General features: G+C 41.8%; 1 protein-coding gene across 3 annotated transcripts in view; it reads right to left on the reverse strand.

The window, feature by feature from the left end:
* Positions 1 to 19,462, reverse strand: part of LOC119966494 (integrin beta-1-like) — a 130,661-nt gene that overhangs the window by 69,096 nt on the left and 42,103 nt on the right. For all 3 annotated transcript variants that reach the window (XM_038798275.1, XM_038798273.1, XM_038798274.1), the window contains exons 2-4: positions 7,550 to 7,619; positions 4,867 to 4,952; positions 129 to 342 (exon numbers count right to left, since the gene is read on the reverse strand). In XM_038798275.1, the coding sequence (XP_038654203.1) occupies positions 129 to 342; positions 4,867 to 4,952; positions 7,550 to 7,619 (370 nt within the window). The remainder of the gene's footprint in view (positions 1 to 128; positions 343 to 4,866; positions 4,953 to 7,549; positions 7,620 to 19,462) is intronic.

The raw sequence follows: 19,462 nt of genomic DNA on the forward strand, positions 1-19,462 counted from the left end.
CCAACCATTTCACTTTGTCACAATTTATTTTTGGCATAAATTTGAAGGGTTCAGGAGTATTTGCAGCAGTGCATACAAAACTAAAATCAGATTCTACCCTACACCAAGTAACAAAACCAAAGAAATACCTGATCGCAATTTCAGGGTTAGCTTCTGTGGTCGAATCTGTGTAATGTCTTTCAGCTCTACCTTTTCACCACTTGTACGGCCAGTAAGTTGTTTATTAGCATCTATTTGTTGTGAACCTTTGGGATTTTCAATATCTTTTTCACATCCTCTCGTGATTAATGATTCTATGTCATCGCACCGTGCAGAGTTTGGCTCTCCCTGTTGCAAGAATCCCTACAAAAAACAAAGGCAAGTTCAAATGCTTGGGATGTAGATTAAGACCAGAACAAACCACATTTTTTACTTCTTCATTTGGACCTACCTACATAGACTTTTCTTATCAAGACTGACCCTGGGGCTGGTTTAGATCACTGGGCTAAATCGCTGGCTTTTAAAGCAGACCAAGCAGGCCAGCAGCACGGTTCGATTCCCATACCAGCCTCCCCGAACTGGCGCCGGAATGTGGCGACTAGGGGCTTTTCACAGTAACTTCATTGAAGCCTACTCATGACACTAAGCGATTTTCATTTTTTTCATTTCATTTTCATTTCATTTTTCATTGTAAATCTGAGCAAGTCACAGCTGAGATTCTGTTCGATTGTGATGCCCAACCACTTTAGCACCTCAGCTATTCTCCCCTGTATCCATCACCTAGTCTCTCAACATTAAGCATTTCAATTTGGATTTTGCTTGACTTCCTGTCGCAGCAGCCCAGAAGTCACAGGTTTTCTGCTCTAACTGGTGTCTGAAGCATGGGGTTTGATATGTAAACTAGCATGAACCCAAAAAAGTTACCCTACCCGATAATTAGAGTGGCCCCTTGAAAGACAATATGAATTTGATCTTCTGATTAATGTCCAGGCATTAGAAATAATTTTGATTACTGGCAATTGTCAATTGCACACGTTTGTGGGGAGGTGGCAGACTGTGACTACTTGGTGAAATGTTGGATATCTGCCCTCCAGTGCAACATTAGGCCTTGGGAAATCGCGTGACTGAATATTCACACATAAGCATTCTGGTTTGATCACAGGCAGTTTGCTCCTCTTAGAGAAATGTTTTTGTTGCCCTGAGTACACTATTAGCATAAACAAATGCAATGTGCATATGTTCCATAAGGGCAATTATTTGTCATGAAATTGGAAAAACATTTATCTACTTGACAATGTGGCACCTTTCAAACTTCAGCAAATTAAACATTTGTGCAGGGCACATTCTACGTTCACGATTTGAAAGTTGAAATTATTTTGGCTCAATTTTCTGCTTAAAGTTGAAAAATCTGGTCTATTAAGAAAAAAAACTATTTTCATGATCAGGATCTCTGATGGAAGGGAAAGGAGGCATAGACTAACCATATTAAACAAATTACCCGTCCTAACCTTGCAATATTCTCTTCAAGACCTGACAGGATATTTTATTACCTCAACATGTCTCAAAGTGCATCACAGGTAATTAAGTAGTTATGAAGTCTAGTCACTATTATAATGTAGGGAAAACATAGCCAGGTCTCAAACAGAAAGATACAAGCTCCTCCTCTTCCACATGCCACCTCCACTTTTGAGCCCATGTCTTTACTGAAAAGTTCCATATTTTGCTCTCAGTTTTCCATTAATTCCTAATCACCTGTTTCTGCATCTCTCTTTCAAATTTGTACTTTTTACTATTTGGGGGGTTTCAAGACCCAGCTTTGCCTTTTGTCCTCAGTCATACAGCATAGAAAGGCCCTTCTGCCCATCGTGTCTGCGTCAGTGGACACCAGCCTAAACCATCTGAAGCCTCTGCCTCTCCTTTAGTAGCGCCTTTTCAGGCACCACCAAATATCTCTGTCCCACCGTCAGAATGTTCTCCACCAACTTCAGTCACTCAGCCCACTCCGCTCTCTCCCTGCGCGGCTGAATCATTATAAATTCTCCCCTTACCACTGCTTTCAGCGCCTCCCACAGCGTGGAGGCAGAAATGTCCCTGGTATTATTCAGTGCCATGTAATGGATGGCCACCCTCACCCTCTCACAGACCTCCTTATCCATTAGTAACCCCACATCCAACCTTCACTGCGGCCGCTGAGCCTCCCACTGTACCACCCGCAAGTCCACCCCGTGCTCCATGTGATCAGAGTGGGGTTACTGAATTCTCCGAACCAACCACCACCAACACAACAATGCCTTGACTAACTGAAAGAAATCAATCCGGAGCATACCCGGTGCACATGCGAGAAGTACAACCGCTACGGGTCCGTGTCAAGTTGCTGCCTCTTACTTGTTACACTCGTCTGATAAGCCATAAATTGGCTCCACCAATGGAGTACTGCAATTCTTCAATGCTCATGCACCGCACCCCAGCAAACACCTCCTAAATTGGGTGGGAAAGGACTAAGAAATTCCACCTCGAGCGGGAGCCACCAAATGTGCGACCACTCAATCCCTGACCACTACCGGAAGTCTTATCGTATGCCTTCTTAACCACTGTATCCACCTGCTCTGCTACCTTAAGGGACCGGTATACATGCACACCAAGGTCTCTTTGATCCTCGGTGCTTTCCAGTTTATCATGTATTCCCTTGCCTTGTTTGTCCTGCCCAAGTGCATCACCTCATACTTACCTGGATTGAATTCCATTTACCACTGATCAGCCCACCTGATGAGCCCGTTTATATCCTCCTATAATCGAAGGCTATGCTCCTCACTATTTACCACTCCACCAATTTTCATATCTAAATCATTTATACAAACCACAAACTGCAATGGCCCCAAAACTGATCCCTGCGGGACCCCACTGGACACAGGCTTCCAGTCAGAAAAACACCCCTCAATCACCACCCGCTGCTTCCTGCCACTCAGCCAATTTGCCAAATTTCCTTCGATCCCATGAGCTCTTTTCCTTCGCTATCAGTCTCCCACATGGAACCTTATCAAAAGCCTTGCTGAATCCAAGCAGACTATATCAAATGCATTTCCCTCATCTACACACCTGGTCACCTCTTCTGAAAATTCAATCAACTTGGCCAGACATGACCTCGACTTAACAAAACCATGCTGACTGTTGTTGATTAATTCCTGCCTCCCCAAATGCAGATTAATTGTGTCTCTTAGAATTTCTTCCAATAGCTATCTCACTCTGTGGTTAGACTGACTGGCCTTTAGTTTACTGGTTTATCCCCATCTCCCATCTCAAATAATAGTGCCACATTGGCTATTCTCCAGCCCTCCGGCATCTCTCATGTGGTCAGAGAGGAATAGAAAATTATTGCCAACGCCCCCATTTCCTCTCTTGCCTCATTCAATAGCCTGGGGTGTAGGATAGCACGGTGGCAAAGTGGTTAGCACTGCTGCTGGTTCAATTCCAGCCTCGGCTGACTGTGTGGAGTTTGCATTTTGGGTTTCCTCGGGTGCTCCAGTTTCCTCTCAAAGTCCAAAGATGTGCAGGTTAGGTGCATTGGCCATGCTAAATTGCCCCTTAGTATCCAAAAAATTAGGTATGATTACTGGGTTACGGGAATAGGGTGGACTCAAGTAGGGTCTCTTTCCAAGGGCCAGTGCAGACTCAATTGGCTGAATGGCCTTCTTCTGCACTGTAAATTCCATGATTCTATTCATCTGGCCCTGGAGATTTATCGACATTTAAGCCTGCCAGACCACTCACAACCACCTCTCTGTCTTGTTAATCTCTTCAATTTCATTACAGTCCTTCTCCCTGATTTATATACCCACAGTGTTCTCAAGAATGAACACTGACACAAAGTATACATTTAGAACCCTACCTACATCCTCTGGCTCCATACAGAAATCATTACTGTGGTCCTTAATGGGCCCTACTCTTTGCCTTGTTATCATTTTATTCTTAACGTACTTGTAAAACAACTTAGGATGTTTCTTTTGTTTTACCTGACACTATCCTTTCATGTCTCCTTTTTACTCTCCTAATTCCTTTTCAGTACCCTTTGCACAATCTATACGCCTCTAGGGCTTCTGCTGTTTCGAGCCGTCTATATTTGCCAAAAGCCTCCCTTTTTCTTTTGATCCAATGCTGCATATCCCTCGATATCCAGGGTTCACTGGTTTTGTTGATCCCACCCTTTTTCTTATTGGAACATGTTGGCGCTGCACTCTCCCTATTTCCTTTTTGAATGCGTCCCACTGTTCTGTCATAGATTTACCTAAAAGTGTCTGCTCCGAGTCCACTTTGGCCAAATCACTTACGATTGCTGTTTAATACCCAACTTCACTCAACACCCACTGTCTCGCTTACTTCTCTTCCATCCATTTCCAATCCTGCTACTTTCATTTAACCCCTTTCTGCAATTTTCTTTAAAACAAATCAATGTCATACAATCTTTCACAATCCCTAGTTATGATTGAATAGATGAGCATAATTAAATGGTTAAAATATTCAGAAATTAGGTTAAACTGTTTCTTACGGTGGTATTTCAATTTCATTAATCACAGATTGACAAGTGTGCAAAACATTACAGCTACTATTTAAAAAAACATATTTATTTGAAAGGGGTTAATCACTTTGGTATAATACTTGAGCAAAGATTGTCAGAATAGCATTCAACTATTAATATTGCCAATACCTTTCAGGCTCAATTCACTCTCGACTACTTCCAACGCACGGTTCATTCACACATGCCATAAGTTTATTCATTATGCAAAGCTCTCTAGGTTTGAAATGAAATGAAATGAAAATCGCTTATTGTTGGGTTAGTTAAGACAATGGCAGCAGCTGGAACATTTTTTACTTTGATAACTGCAAGCTTACACTTTTGGTGCACCATCCACAATTTCTACCAGCTTGTATGCATTCTGCACATGATTTTGCATTGGCTTTTAAACATTCACTGGGATCTGCAAAACAAAAAGGCAAATTAAGATTATTGCAAATATGTCCAGTCATTTACATTCATAGGCATTAGGTAGTATTAAATGTACTCTAAAAGCAGTATGAAAGCATTTCAGAAGACCTTGAAAGAAGTCATTTATACTAGATTTATTTTACATACTGTCAAAATTATAGACAGTCTTGAATTAAACTAGGCAAGTTAAATATTACCAACACTGGAACCGAAGTAGGTCAATGACCCATTCAGCATATTTCAATTTGCTAGCCATGGCAGCTGTTTTTTTTTCATTCTTTGCCCTTATTCTTTACTAGTATTCATATCTCTCACCTTGTTAAACTTTTCTTTTAAAACCCTCCACAGCTTTTTAATATTCTGCTTCCTTGTTCTAAATTCTCATAGTAGATGGACAAATTTTCCCCCTTCACAACTTTTTGTTGTTGTTTTAAACACTTTAATCAGTTCACCCTTCATTACAGCAAAGATGCTAGGGCATTGGGCACCATGCAGGAAAAAATCAACCAACCGATACATAGTATAAGGCATTGTTTATGAGAGAAGGTGCGGATGTTCGTATCAGGATCATTGAATCTTTATACGACCACGATATGAGTTCTTAACTAACAAATCTAACAAAGGGTACAGGGATAGATGGGAATGTGGAGTGCAGGCCACAATCAGATTTTTTTGGGAAAATTATTTTTAGTCCAATTTTCAACATTTTACAAAGAAGAAAAACACACCGAACATATAACCCCCCAATAAGAACCCCCCCACAACAGTCATAGGTAACCAATTCTCCAAAATGCAGGATGAACAAACCCCAAATCTTGTGGAACCCATCACTCGCCTCTCCTTGGGCAAATTTCACCTTCTCCAGGGCTAAGAACTCCAATAGGTCCCCCGCCAGGCTGAGGCACAGGGTGGAAAAGCTGACCTCCACCCCAAAAGGATCCGTCTGCAAGCAATTAGCGAGGCAAAGTCTAAAACATCTGCCCCTGCGTCTGAATCTCTGGCTGGTCCGACATCCCAATTATGGCCTCCAGGGGACCAGACTCCACATCCACGTACAAAATTACAGAGATGGTGCTGAAAATTGACCTCCAGAACCTTTCCAACTTCGGACAGGACCAGAACATATGCACATGATTAGCAGTGCCCCTCCCACACTGCTCAGATGTCCTCTACCCCCTCATCCTCGACTTAGTTAGGTGCGCCTTGTACACCACCTTCAGCTGTATCAACTCCAGCCTGGCACACGAGGTCTAGGCATTCACCCTTTACAGCACCTCGCACCACAATCACTTCTCCAAAGTCGCCCCTAACTCCTCTTCCCACGTAGCCTTAATGCCCTCCATGGACACCTTATCAACCTCCCAGATCCTCCTACAAATCGCTGCGAAGACCCCAGTCTCCAAACACCCTGCAGACAGCACATCAATCAGATTAGCCAGGATCTTATTAGGTGACAGAGCAGGCTCAGAGGTGAATGCTCCAAATTCGTCTGTTTGTACATAAAATATCACCAATGGAATAGATTAATTTAACCATACTGTCTCTAAACAATGTTCTTTTTGCTAGCAATCTCACCATTTTGCAGTGATGTTGGATAAAATGTATGCTACAAAACAGATCCGATGCTGCGAGTAACACAATGTGAAATTGCCCATTCCTAATTGTCCTTGAGGGTGCAGTTAAGAGTCAACCACATTGCTTTGGGTCTGGAGTCACTTGTAGACCAGGTAAGGACAGCATTAGGGAACCAGATGGGTTTTTATGACAATTGACAATGGTTTCATGGTCATCATTGGATTTTAATTCCAAATTTTATTGAATTCAAATTTCACCATTTGAAGTGGCGGGATTTGAACCTGGGTCCCCAGAGAACTACTCTGGGTCTCTGATATATTAGTCCAGTGACAATACCACTATGCCACCGCCTCCCCGTTATGATCAAGACAACGAGTTTAGAAGTTCAGCTCAGGGTAAATTAGAATGTCAGGATTACAAATAGTTTGGTTTAGTCCAAGACAATAGACGAGGGCAATGATGGAAACTGGAGTACAGAGTTTCTGATGGGGGTTTGAAGACAATGGCTTCAGTCTTCTTAATATTTAGATGGAGAATGCTGCAGCCCATCTACTACTGGATATCAGACTAGAAGTTTGACAGTAATATTACTGCGGATGCTGGAACCTGAAACAGAAAATACTGGACAATCACAGTAGATCTGACAGTATCTGTGGAGAGAAGGGAGCTAACGTTTTGAGTCTGGATGACTCTTTGTCAAAGTTTAGAAGTTTGACAGCACAGGTCCAATAGTAAAGTTAAAAAAACTAGAGCTAGGTGTTACCACCATACACATGAAGGTGACTCATGTCTGCATATAACATTGCCAAAAGCAGCATACTGATGAGGAAGAGGAAGATGCATAGTTTCCTTGCAGATGGACAAAAAGCAATTGAACACCGAAGTGAGTGAGTTCAAGTGGTGATCTTGAAGAACTACTTGAGCTATCAGAAACACAGTGGCATTTATGGGGAATATTCTCAACGAGTATGAATATCGAGTGCTAAGTGATATTTTACATTGGTCAGTTGTTACCTGATTGAGCAAGCCCATACCACATACAGCAGCATATCAGTCCAGTACAAAGGATGTACTTCAAATCCATCTGAAAGTTTTAAAAAAAAGTAATGAATACAGAGTCTTATATATATTCAAAATATTGCTTATGTCAAGCACTTCCAGTTCATAAACAATTGTCACCTTTTTTGGCTATGCTTTACATTAACATCCAATATTCAAAGTCTACAAAAAGATCTTACAATGGCATTTCTTCATGTAAACAATAACATATTGAGGAATCAGGAGGCCTGATAGAGTAGATCGGGAAAAACTGTTTCCACTCCTAAAAGGATCAAAACACGAAGGAGCACAGATTTAGCGATTTTTTAAAAGAAGCAAAAGCGATGCGAGAAAGAACTTTTTCTACGCAGTGAGTGGTTTGGATTTGGAATGCACTGACTAAAAGTCTGGTGGAGGCAAGTTCAATCGAGGCAATTAAAGAGGGAATGAGAAGATTACTTGAATAGAACAATGTGGGAAACGGCACAAAGAACGGCACAAAGGCACAATGCTAATTCGGACAGCCAATGCAGGCAAGACGGGCTAAATGGCCTCATTCTGCACAATTCTGTGAACTGAATCAAGAACATTTTTTGAAATGATCACTTTTCTGTAAAGTCTGTCCAGTTATTCCCAGATTTATCTGTTCATAAATCTCTAGAACTGTGTGTTCCCTGATCTCAGAATCATCTCCAATACTCCTAATTCCCAGTTTCTCATTCTGCAATGTTCCTGGAATCGAGAACACAGTGTAAGCAAGCCTGGAACCCCATTCCCTCCACTCACTCCATACTACATCCAAAAATTCATTTCAGCACTTCCAGATCTTAATGCCCACCACAATGTTGATAGACCAGTGTTCCAGGTAACATTACTTGCAATAAAGTGCTTTGAAAACCTCCAAATCAGGATCGGCATCATGCAGAAGATCTGTGAATATTTCTTAAAAGCACACCACTCTTAGGGTACGTTTATCAAGTACTCTTGTACTTGAATATTCACTTACATAATTATATGGAGTGATGGACAACATGCAAACCTACAGTAACTATTCCATCCATTGCCTACTGCTGGGTCGGTCATGTATGGAATTGCAAATTCCAAACTCCATTCATTCTGTCTCAAAGTTACTCAGATCACCTCTTTTTTGCATCATGATCCTTTTTTAATTTAGACCCATCATCTTCCTGACCTCAGCCAATTAGTTCCAAATAATTTTATATTGTGGACCTACGCCCCACAGAAATTGGATGTGACCCGCATAACACTTCTCCTCAAAGAGATGCATTACCAAAAGTTCTTATTGGATTGGACCTTGCATTGGTGGTCATATTGTTTTTTTAATTTAGAGTGCATCTAAATTATTTTTTTTTTAAACCAATTAAGGGGCAATTTAGTGTGGCCAATCCACCTACCCTGCACATCTTTGGTTGTAGGGGTGAGACCCACGCAGACACGGGGAGAATGTGCAAACTCCACACAGACAGTGACCTGGGGCCGGGATCGAACCCAGGTCTTTGGCGCCGTGAGGCAGCATTACTAAACACTGAGCCACCCGTTTTGATGGTCATTTGACTAGTTAGCAATCTCTGGTTGGGATTCCATATTATTAGCTAGGTGTCCCTGCCAAGAACAAAAGAACTTCAAAAATGTGTGTGTAAATTATAGTCAAAGTTTTTAACCTTCAAGAATGAATTGATTGCATTTCCATTGGTGTGTGTGTTTAATGTTGATTTTCATTTCAAAAACATATAAACAAGAACACAAAGCACTTAAAAAAACATCTTTTTAAATGTACATGCAGAATATTCCCACATTTTCTCTTTGCAATTTATTGCCAGTTAACAACCTCATCAAGATAGTTCCTGTTTGCCTACATAGGAAGCATCTGATCAGAACTAGCTATTAAATCATTTACAGGAAGGATACTTCATTTTTTTGCTCCAGGCCCCCTTCCAATGTTATATAAATACTACAGACCACATAAGAACACAGGTATCTTTCCTGCACAAAAATTAGCTATATCTTAAAACATATGCATTTGCTGTTTGTTTTACTTAATACAACTAGGCGATGATTTCCAGTGTAGGACTGAGGGAGTGCTGCATTGAGATATATTGGAAACTCTTGGTGAGAAGTGATTGACAGTTTGCAAGTCCTACCAAAAGACGATGAGGTTTTAAAAAATCCTTTATGCAATGTTGGAGATGCTAGTGTTACATAATTAATAAATGTTCCTCAATGTAGATAACATTTAGTGGATTGGCGGCACTTCTGTTTAGGGGTTGATCAACAAGGTAGCAGATAATTCAGGGAACAACATTGAGATAATGCATCAGTGGCACTTGGCAAGGTTCCGCTCCATAGTCTTCTACTAGGGAATTTTCAGAGGAGGTGCAGTCAACAGGATAAGATTTTAAGATCATGCATAAATCTCAATGCTTTTGGTATTTAGTGTTATATATTTGAATATGCACAATTACCTCTTATACACACAAAGTTTATTTAGCACAGATGACTTAAAACACAACTGACGCCACTCCCTTTAATCGATAACTGGAAATTAGATGACATTTCGTTTTTCCACCAGAGTCAGGTTAGAGACAAACACAGGCAATGGTCAGAACCAGACCTATACTCTAAGCAATACTAGCAGCCGCTGGAGTGGGTGCTAAGAAACTGATTCTGTCGGTGATTTTATATTCACTAGCTGCTGCTCCTTAATCAACGAATTGAGGAAACCGGTTACTTTTTGATGCTGCTGGATGGTAACTTTAATGTACTCCTGGTTTTGCACCTAGCATACACCATTCTGCATCAGATCGCCGCGCATGTCCGAAGAATAATTACATCCCCTGACCTGATCCTATCTGTAATAGCTGCACTCGTTGGACAGGTAACACAAAGCCAACGGACTGAATAAACATCCAGACTGGGCACATCAAGCCCAGACGTGCGATTCAGGCAAAGATTATTGTTTTTAGCAGAATGGTGTACTGAGATGATGGATGAAACAAAAGTTTGTACTAATTGTGTTGGCAGACCCCTCAGAAACCTTCTTCTGGACCAAGTAATCACTTTCCCCCTCCACCCAACCAGTTGAAAACTCCCGATTTATAGAATCGAAAGTTGTGAGCTCTAGGGCAGCAGGTGGCGCAACGGTTAGCACAGCTGCCTCACGGCGCCGAGGTCCCAGGTTCAGCCCTGGGTCACTGTCCGTGTGGAGCTTGCACATTCTCCCTGTGTTTACGTGGGTTTCGCCACCACAACCCAAAGATGTGCAGGATAAGTGCATTGGCCACACCCTTTAATTGGAAAAAATTAATTGGGTACTCTAATTTACAAAAAAAAACTGATGTGACGTCTGGCATTAGGGTACAGCTGCAAAAGCAATTTTAACAATTTGGAAGCAATGCAGTCACAGTTTCAAAAATATTTACAGCATGTGGTCAATTTTATCTTTAATTCAAGATCGGAATTAAATAAGCAACATTTGGTAACAACATTACAGATAGAACTGAGTGCAATTGGACGTCGAAATTTTGTGTGCACAATTTTAAGTAAAACACAGTGGCTGGATGTTTCTTGCAGTACAATGGGTAGCACGGTAGTACAGTGGTTCGCAAAGTTGCCTCACAGCTCCAGGGTCCCAGGTTCGAGTCCCGTTCTTCCCGTGTCTGCGTGGGTTTCCTCCAGGTGCTCTGGGTTCCTCCCACAGTTCAAAGATGTGCAGGTTAGTTGGATTGGCCATGCTAAATTGCCCCTTAGTGTCCAAAAAGGTTAGTGTGGTTACTGGGTTACAGGGATAGGGTGGAGGTATGGGTTTGAGTGGGGTGCTCTTTCCAAGGGCCGGTGCAGACCCGATGGGCTGCATGGTCTCCTTCTGCACTGTAAATTCTATGATTCTGTACTCGCCAGTGGGATCTACCAGTCACGCCGATGGCAAATCCCATCCAGGGTTTCCGGTGGCAGGGGGTCCCGCAGCTGGCCAATGGCAGGCTGCTTCCCTCCACCATGAAATACACCTTGAGGGAGGGCATAGAAATCCCGCTCAAACTGATTTGAACTGCACAACAGAAATAGGAAATTACCACAGGTAACAACTTTTATTCATACAGCATCTCTAATGTAGGAAAAATGCCACACGGATGAGCGGAAAATGGACATGAGGCTTATACAAAGGCATTTTAAGAATGAACTTAAAAGGAGGGGAGAATAGTACCTCAGCACGAAAGCAAGTGCTTGCACATAATGTAGCACCTTTCATAACCAGACATCATTCCAAAGTGCTGTACACCCATCAGACTTGGAACTCTAATCGCTGCTCCTTCACTGCCACTGGGTCAAAGACCTAGAATTCCCTTTCTTTTTATCAAAGTTTTTTTAATTTTTCCAATTAACAGGCAATTTAATGTGACCAATCCACCTACCCAGCACATCTTTGGGTTGTGGGGGTGAGACCAACGCAGACACCGGGAGAATGTGCAAAGTCCACAGTTACCCGGGGCTGGGATTGAATCTGGGTTCTCAGCACAGTGAGGCAGCAGTGCTAACCACTGCGCCACCATGATGTCTGGAACTCCCTTTGTAATAGCACAGTAGGTGTACCTACAGACTGCAGCAGTTCAAGGCAGCGTCTTCCCACTACCTACACAAGGTCAATTAGGGATGGGCAACAAATGCTGGCATAGTCAGTGAAGCCCAAATTCCATGAAAAGAATATAATGTAATGTATTCTTTTGTAATGTAGGAAATCGTAGCAGTCAATTTGTGCATTGCAAGGTCCCACAAAAAAATTATAATGACTAGATATTCTGTTTTAGTGATAACGAGACAAACTATTAAACAGAAAAACAGAGAGCTCCTCCACACTTCCTCTAAATAGTGCTGAGGGCTCTCTTATGTCATCTGATGGGCATAGGAGCCTTGTCTTAATGTCTCAGTAGAAGGGCATTCCCTCACTCAATATTGCACTGAAATATCACCTCAGAACATGCGCGTTGGGCAGCACGGTGGCACAGTGGTTAGCACAGCTGCCTCACGGCGCTGAGGTCCCAGGTTCGATCCCGGCTCTGGTTCACTGTCCGTGTGGAGTTTGCACATTCTCCCCGTGTCTGCGTGGGTCACACCCCCACAACCCAAAGATGTGCAGGGTAGATGGATTGGCCACACTAAATTGCCCCCTAATTGGAAAAAATAATTGGGTAATCTAAATTTATTTAAAAAAAAGAACATGCGCGCTACTCTCGGAATTTGTACTTGCACCCTGACTCAAAGGTGAGAATGCCTCCACAGACTAAGGCTGCCTTCAGAGGACACCAGATCAGAAAATGCTGGAGCAGGTCTTGCAGCATCTGTGGAGAGAAAGAAGCGTTAATGATTTGAGTCCATATGACTCTTCAGAAGCGGAGTCATATGGAGTAGAATCATTTTCTCTCTTCACAGATGCTGCCAGATCTGTTTTCCCACGTTTTCAATTTTTTGTTACTGCAGCATTTGCAGTATTAATTTTAATATGGGACATAGACGGCAGAATGCTCGATTACAATGGAATAAGATACACAAGGTGTAATAGTAGGATGGAGAGATTGGGAGGACATAGGCTTGGTGAATATTAGAAATAAACAGATTATGGAAATATTTCCAGATGGGGAAAATGATTTTAAATTTGATATGTTTAGGGTGGTGGGGAAGAGAACCTTATCCATTGACACATTTTGTACAAGAAACGTCCAGAGATTTAATCAAAATTGAGTTAGTTGCAATATACTTTCAAGGTGATTTTTTTTTTACTAAAAAGGAGAGACACCCAAAATGGTAAATGCCGCCATTAAGTTTAGTTTTGCTTTTTCGTTTGAAGTCTAAATCAAATTAGAGATGCTGGAAAGATTGCATTTATTATCCACTTCAGTTGCCCTGCAGTGCTCTTCAGTCTTGAACTGCTGCAGTCTTTGTGGTGATGGAACTCCAACTTTGGCGTTGGCAGGGAATTCCAGAATGTGGATCCAGTGACAATAAAGCAAACGTAATATATGCCAGTGGGAGGACGTTATAACTTGGCGGTGATAGTGTTATCATGAATTTGCTGCTCTCAACCTGCCTGGCAGTGGAGGTTGCAGAGGTGCTATTTTAATAAATTTGGTGAGCTGCTACAATTTAATGACAAGAGTGCCAAATTAAGCAGACAACATATTTCCGATTGGTTACTTTTTTTAAGGAACAGGCAACCTAATTTCCTAAGTGGGTTTCTTTCGACTTTCTAATAGAAAGCCATTGCAGAATGTTCTTCGAAAAAATTATTCCAATATCCTTGGTCTTCTGTATTTCCGTTTAATTTGAAAAAACAGTCTGACAAACTCATCAGCTAAAAGCTTCCAGTAAGCAGTAGTCGTTACACATTTAAATCTACCTCATATTCTTCAGCAATGAAAATTTTTGTATTTATAGAGCACTTCACTTTATCTCATGTTCTAATATAGACTACGTAAATAAAATCACTAATGTAGGCAAATATATGGCAGCCATTTTATGCACAGTACACGGGAGGTGATTGGTGTAGTGGTACTGTCACTGGACTAGTAATCCAAAGCCTGGGATCTGGATTCAAATCCCACCACGGCAGATGGTGAAAATAATTTGATAAGATGACGACCATAAAATTATCGCTCATTGTTGTAAAAACCCAACTGCTTCACAGCAATCTGATAGACTCTCAAATACCCTTTGAAATGGCCTGGCAAGCCACTCAGTTCAAGGGAAGTTAGGGATGGACAATAAATGCTGGCCCAGCCAGCAAAGCCCACATCCCATGAATGAATAAAGAAAACTAACTTACGCGTTCACTGGTCTCAAATGTGTCAATACTATACCAGAAGTTCCTTATCTGCTCATTTTCGCTGTAGTGCGTCAATAGCTGATTTTCCAGACATTGAACTCAAGAATCAAGGTTCCTGCCCAGAAACAGGCACCGATTAAAGTGAAGACACGTTCTGCTGCACATTATCAACGTCTTCCCAAAACATGCAGATTTAATTTGCGACAAGTCAAAACACAAAATCTATTAAAAAGACAATCCGATTCTATCTTCAAACGTACTCCACTTTCTTTTAAAAATCTGTTAAATAAAAAGCATGCATTAGCAATCACTAAATGAGATGATGCTGACCAATGTGATGAGAAGAAAATTTTGAACACTTCTAAATTTTAGTGAAGGAACTGCTTTTTTTTTTAAAGTCAGAATGTGGGTATTGCTGGGAAGGTCTATATTTATTGCTCATCCTTAGTTTTCCCCAAGGTGGCGAGCCTTTTTCCTGAACTCCTGCACTGTTTGGTACAACTTGCAGTTTGCTAGGCCACTTCAGAGGACAGAGTTAGTGATAATTGCTGAAGACACAGGCCAGACAGCAGGTTTGTTGCTTAAAAGGACATTTCAAACTACCATGGTGGGCTTTTAAGGTGCATCAGTATGTACATTTCAGTCTAGTACCAACTACAGTATGGTTGCTACTGCTAGTACATTCTGTGCTAGTTCAAAAGTTCTGTAACAGTAGCAATTTACAGGCAAAACAATGAACACAACCTGCATTCCTTGGGAAGTGGCATGAATCTCTGGGTTTGATCAAACATTGCTGCCCAGCTCACTGAAGCATTTTTCTAAACCACACCCTTATAAGTGGAATGAGGCACTAATTAAACATTTCTGAATACTTCAAACACTTTGCCAAAAACATAACTTTCAGAAAACGATTTTGGCCAATGCATAACAATGTTGCCATACAAGGTCAAGACTCAGGCTTGCTGTTCCCACCCACATTAATCAGCTTCCTTGCCCAAACAGTCATCACAGTTCAAAACTGTTTAGGCGAAGTGTTCAATCCTTCCAAGAATGCATATTTATGAAGGATTTTCGGACGAAGCTCCTTAAGGGTGCCCATGTTCGCAAATTCATAGCCACCAAATCATCTTGTAGCATATCCGTTTCATGAATACTACAAAAAGCAGTATTAGAAATAAGTATCACCATTACTGGACATACAATTGCACTCATAACATGGGACTGTTTACACATATCATTTATGTGGCAAAAGGTAGCAGTGGGCATAGATACACAATTAATTGCAAGAATTGAAACTGCTCAAATAAACTACCAGAGATAGTGATTCAATCAGAGACCTTTTCAGCACACAAGATTATGTTCCATTGCTGGTTCAAGAGAACAAAAGGATCTGGGGAAAGATATGTGGGATTGGGGCTATTGCTGCCATAGAGGCTAAACATGGACATTGTCACGACCAGGTGAGGACAAGTGAACTGACTCCTCGCTTTTCCCACTCCTCAGTTCTTTCCAGTTGAGGTTTGAATTTTAAAAAAGACGTGACACTGCCAATTGAATATGGACTTGACTGCGTGCGTACTGTAAGAAATAATCCAGACAGATAATCTCTAGTTAAGTAAGGGATTCATGTTTTTGTACTAAAACTCACTCAGGTAAAAATACTAAAAAAGTACAAATGGGCATGCAAACATACAGAAAAGAACACAACCTTAAGAGTATTAGATTTTGAAGATGGCCAAGTAAGATGCAGATAAAAATGTAAACTCAATAATGATTCTGATTGTGCCAAGACTATTTTATTTAAAACTCACGTAGTTACTTTTTAGTCATTTAATAGAATCTCTGTTTGCCATGCGATATGGACATTTTCATCAGCAAAATAAGGTTCAGACTTGGATGAAAATGTTGCAGAGGAGATATCCTGCTCCATATGAGTCTGTATGTTCTTTGCCCAATTCCAGCATCCACTAAAGGTCGTAGACGTGACTTCTCCCCCTGTCAGTTACATAATCCAAAGAATATAGAGGGCTAGCTCATGCCCCACATTGCTACCTTGTTCCACACTCAAGGTGATTTTAAAAAAAAGTCCAAGCCAATAACTCCTGAATGGTCCATCCTCCATCTTGATGAGCTAGGAAGCAGCTATTCACACTGCCAGAGGTACCAGTATCTCTCTTGGGTCGATGTAGACTTTGCGTCGCTATACAGTTACTTCAAATCCGTGTTCTTTGTTTATCAAAAGTGCCTTTCTTTTTTAAAATAAACAAAATTCACTATGTTTATTGTACATGAAATCACATCCATATTCCATCTAGCAGACCTTTGTAACAACATGAACTGGATGGGTCAAGTACTTGTGTACAATTCTCTGAGTGAGCAAAGGAAAATGTTTAGGGCTTAGGCAATGACCTACTATTCTCTTCAACGGAAGGAGAATGAAAGAGAAAAATAATCAGGGTCCCCTCTGTGTTGAGATGGCTTGAAGATGGCTCATATGGTGATGGAAATAAACCAAACCAATCCTCCACTTAAATGATATCAGAGCAGCGCAAATCTGCATTACTCCAGGACATTATTGAAAACTAGTCAACCAGCCTGGCTCACTATCCGAATCTGAGGTGGCAATCTCTTCAGTAGGACTTACCATGCTTCAATTCAGTGTTTCCCCAACGCCAAAATTATGTTTGAATGAATAATAAGACTCTAAATGGGGCAAGGGCAGTGGGGTCATATTCACAAATCACAAAGTAGCAATACAGGCAAGTAAAACCATAAAAAGCAAGTCAAGCACCACGGTTGGCTTCTACAGGGATTAAATGAAAATGCAGAGAAGTTGTGTTAACCCTGTGTTGAATCTTGGTTAGACCACTCTTAAGGAGCACTGTGAATAGCTCTTCTAGTCTTCATCTTATAAAAAGGATATAGAGGCATTGAAGCCTCATTGTCAAATTTTGAGAGATAACACTGTTGCAAAATGCCTCGCAATATTTTACTATATTAAAGGTACTATGTAAATGAAGGTCATGTTTCAATGAAGTCATCTCAACATGAAACGTTAAATGTTTCATTCCACAGATGCTGCCTGACCTGAGTATTTTAAGCATTGTTTAAGCAAGTGGATGCAGTTTGACAACAAATTGTCTCTTTAAGCCCAAACAATAAAAACATGTAAATCATGCAACCAATAAATTATACACTACAAAGTTTTAAGGAAAAGAAGAGAACTTGGGATGGAGTGTAAAAATGTTCTTCTACAAGTTAAAAAAGATTAAGAAGCTACAGTCCAAAGGGGACAGAACCAAAAGTTAAAAATATCCTGCCAGGAAACTGGCACTGAAAAGGGGAAATGAGAATTCCAAAAGATACGATCAAGACTGAAACAGAAGACTATTAAAAACCTCATGTATGCCGCATGATCTTCCACTAAGTTTTTGGTGCCAGTATCACAATAATAATTGATCACATAAATATTTAATAATGGAGATCTGTAATTAATTATAAATGTTTTAACTGCAAATGCTACATAAAAACATACCTTTCACAGGACCTTCTTTTGACTTTCACTAACTGTCTTTGTCACATTGCCGAACCACCATTGTCCTGGGATTATTATTGACCAGAAGTGAACGGAACCAGCCACATCAACACTGCCCAAAACAGCAAAGAGCTCTGTGGCTCACCTCATGACTCTTCAAAGTCTCACTGCCATATACAAGAATCAAGTCAGTAGTCTTATGAAATATTTTTTTTAATAAACATTTTATGGAGTTATTTTTTGGTATTGTAAAGCAAAAATATAAACAATGTACATGAGACTATAAACATAGTGCAAATACCACCTTCCTCCCTAACAGGTCCCACCATTAATTAACCCCCTAATCTACGCTAACCTAACCCCTCCCCCTACCCCCACCCCTCTGCTGACGATTAATTTTTTACAAAGAAGTCGATGAATGGTTGCCACCTCCGGACGAACCCTAACAGTGACCCTCTCACGGCGAACTTGATTTACTCCGAACAGAGAAAGCTAGCCATGTCCGATAGCCAGGTCTCTGACTTCGGCGGCTTTGAGTCCCTCCAAACTAATTGCATCCGTCTCCGGGCTACAAGGGAAGTGAAGGCCAGAACGCCTGCCTCTTTCTCCTCCTGGTTTCCCGGGTCTTGCGACACCCTGAAAATCGCCACCTCTGGACTCAGTGCCACCCTTGTTTTTAACACCGTGGACATGATATCAGCAAACCCCTGCCAAAATCCCCTAAGCTTTGGACATGCCCAGAACATGTGGACATGGTTCGCTGGTCCTCCCACACATTTTGCACATCTGTCTTCCACCCCAAAGAATCTGCTCATCCGGGCCACTGTCATGTGGGCCCGATGAACGACCTTGAATTGTATCAGGCTGAGCCTGGCATGTCGCGGTCGTGTTGACTCTACTCAACGCATCCACCCAAAGGCCCGCCTCTATCTCTCCTCCCAACTCCTCCTCCCACTTGCGCTTCAGCTCCTCTGTCTGCGTCTTCTCTTCCCACTTGCGCTTCAGCTCCTCTGTCTGCGTCTCCTCCTCCCACTTGCGCTTCAGCTCCTCTGTCTGCGTCTCCTCCTCCCACTTGCGCTTCAGCTCCTCTGTCTGCGTCTCCTCCTCCCACTTGCGCTTCAGCGCCTCTGACTGCGTCTCCTCTGATCCCATAAGTTCCTTTTAAATGTCAGAGATGCTCCCCTCTCCTACCCACCCTCTGGAAACTACCCTGTCCTGAATCCCCCTTAGCGGCAGGAATGGGAAGGTTGATTGATGCCTGTCTACGCAGTAAGTTCCACACCTGCAGAGATCTAAATTTGTTTCCCTCACCAACGCAAACTTCTCTTCCAATGCCTTCATACTCAGAAAGCTTCCCTCTATAAACAAGTCCCCCTCTCAATCCCCTCTCTCTGCCATGTTCGGAACCCCCCCATCCATACTTCCCGGGGCAAGCCAGTAATTATCGCAGATTGGGGACCAGACCGATACTCCCACTGCTCCCACATGTCTCCTCCATTGCCCCCAGACTCTCAGGGCC

This window comes from Scyliorhinus canicula, chromosome 5 (genome assembly GCF_902713615.1).
Source record: "Scyliorhinus canicula chromosome 5, sScyCan1.1, whole genome shotgun sequence".
Taxonomy (NCBI): Eukaryota; Metazoa; Chordata; class Chondrichthyes; order Carcharhiniformes; family Scyliorhinidae; genus Scyliorhinus; species Scyliorhinus canicula.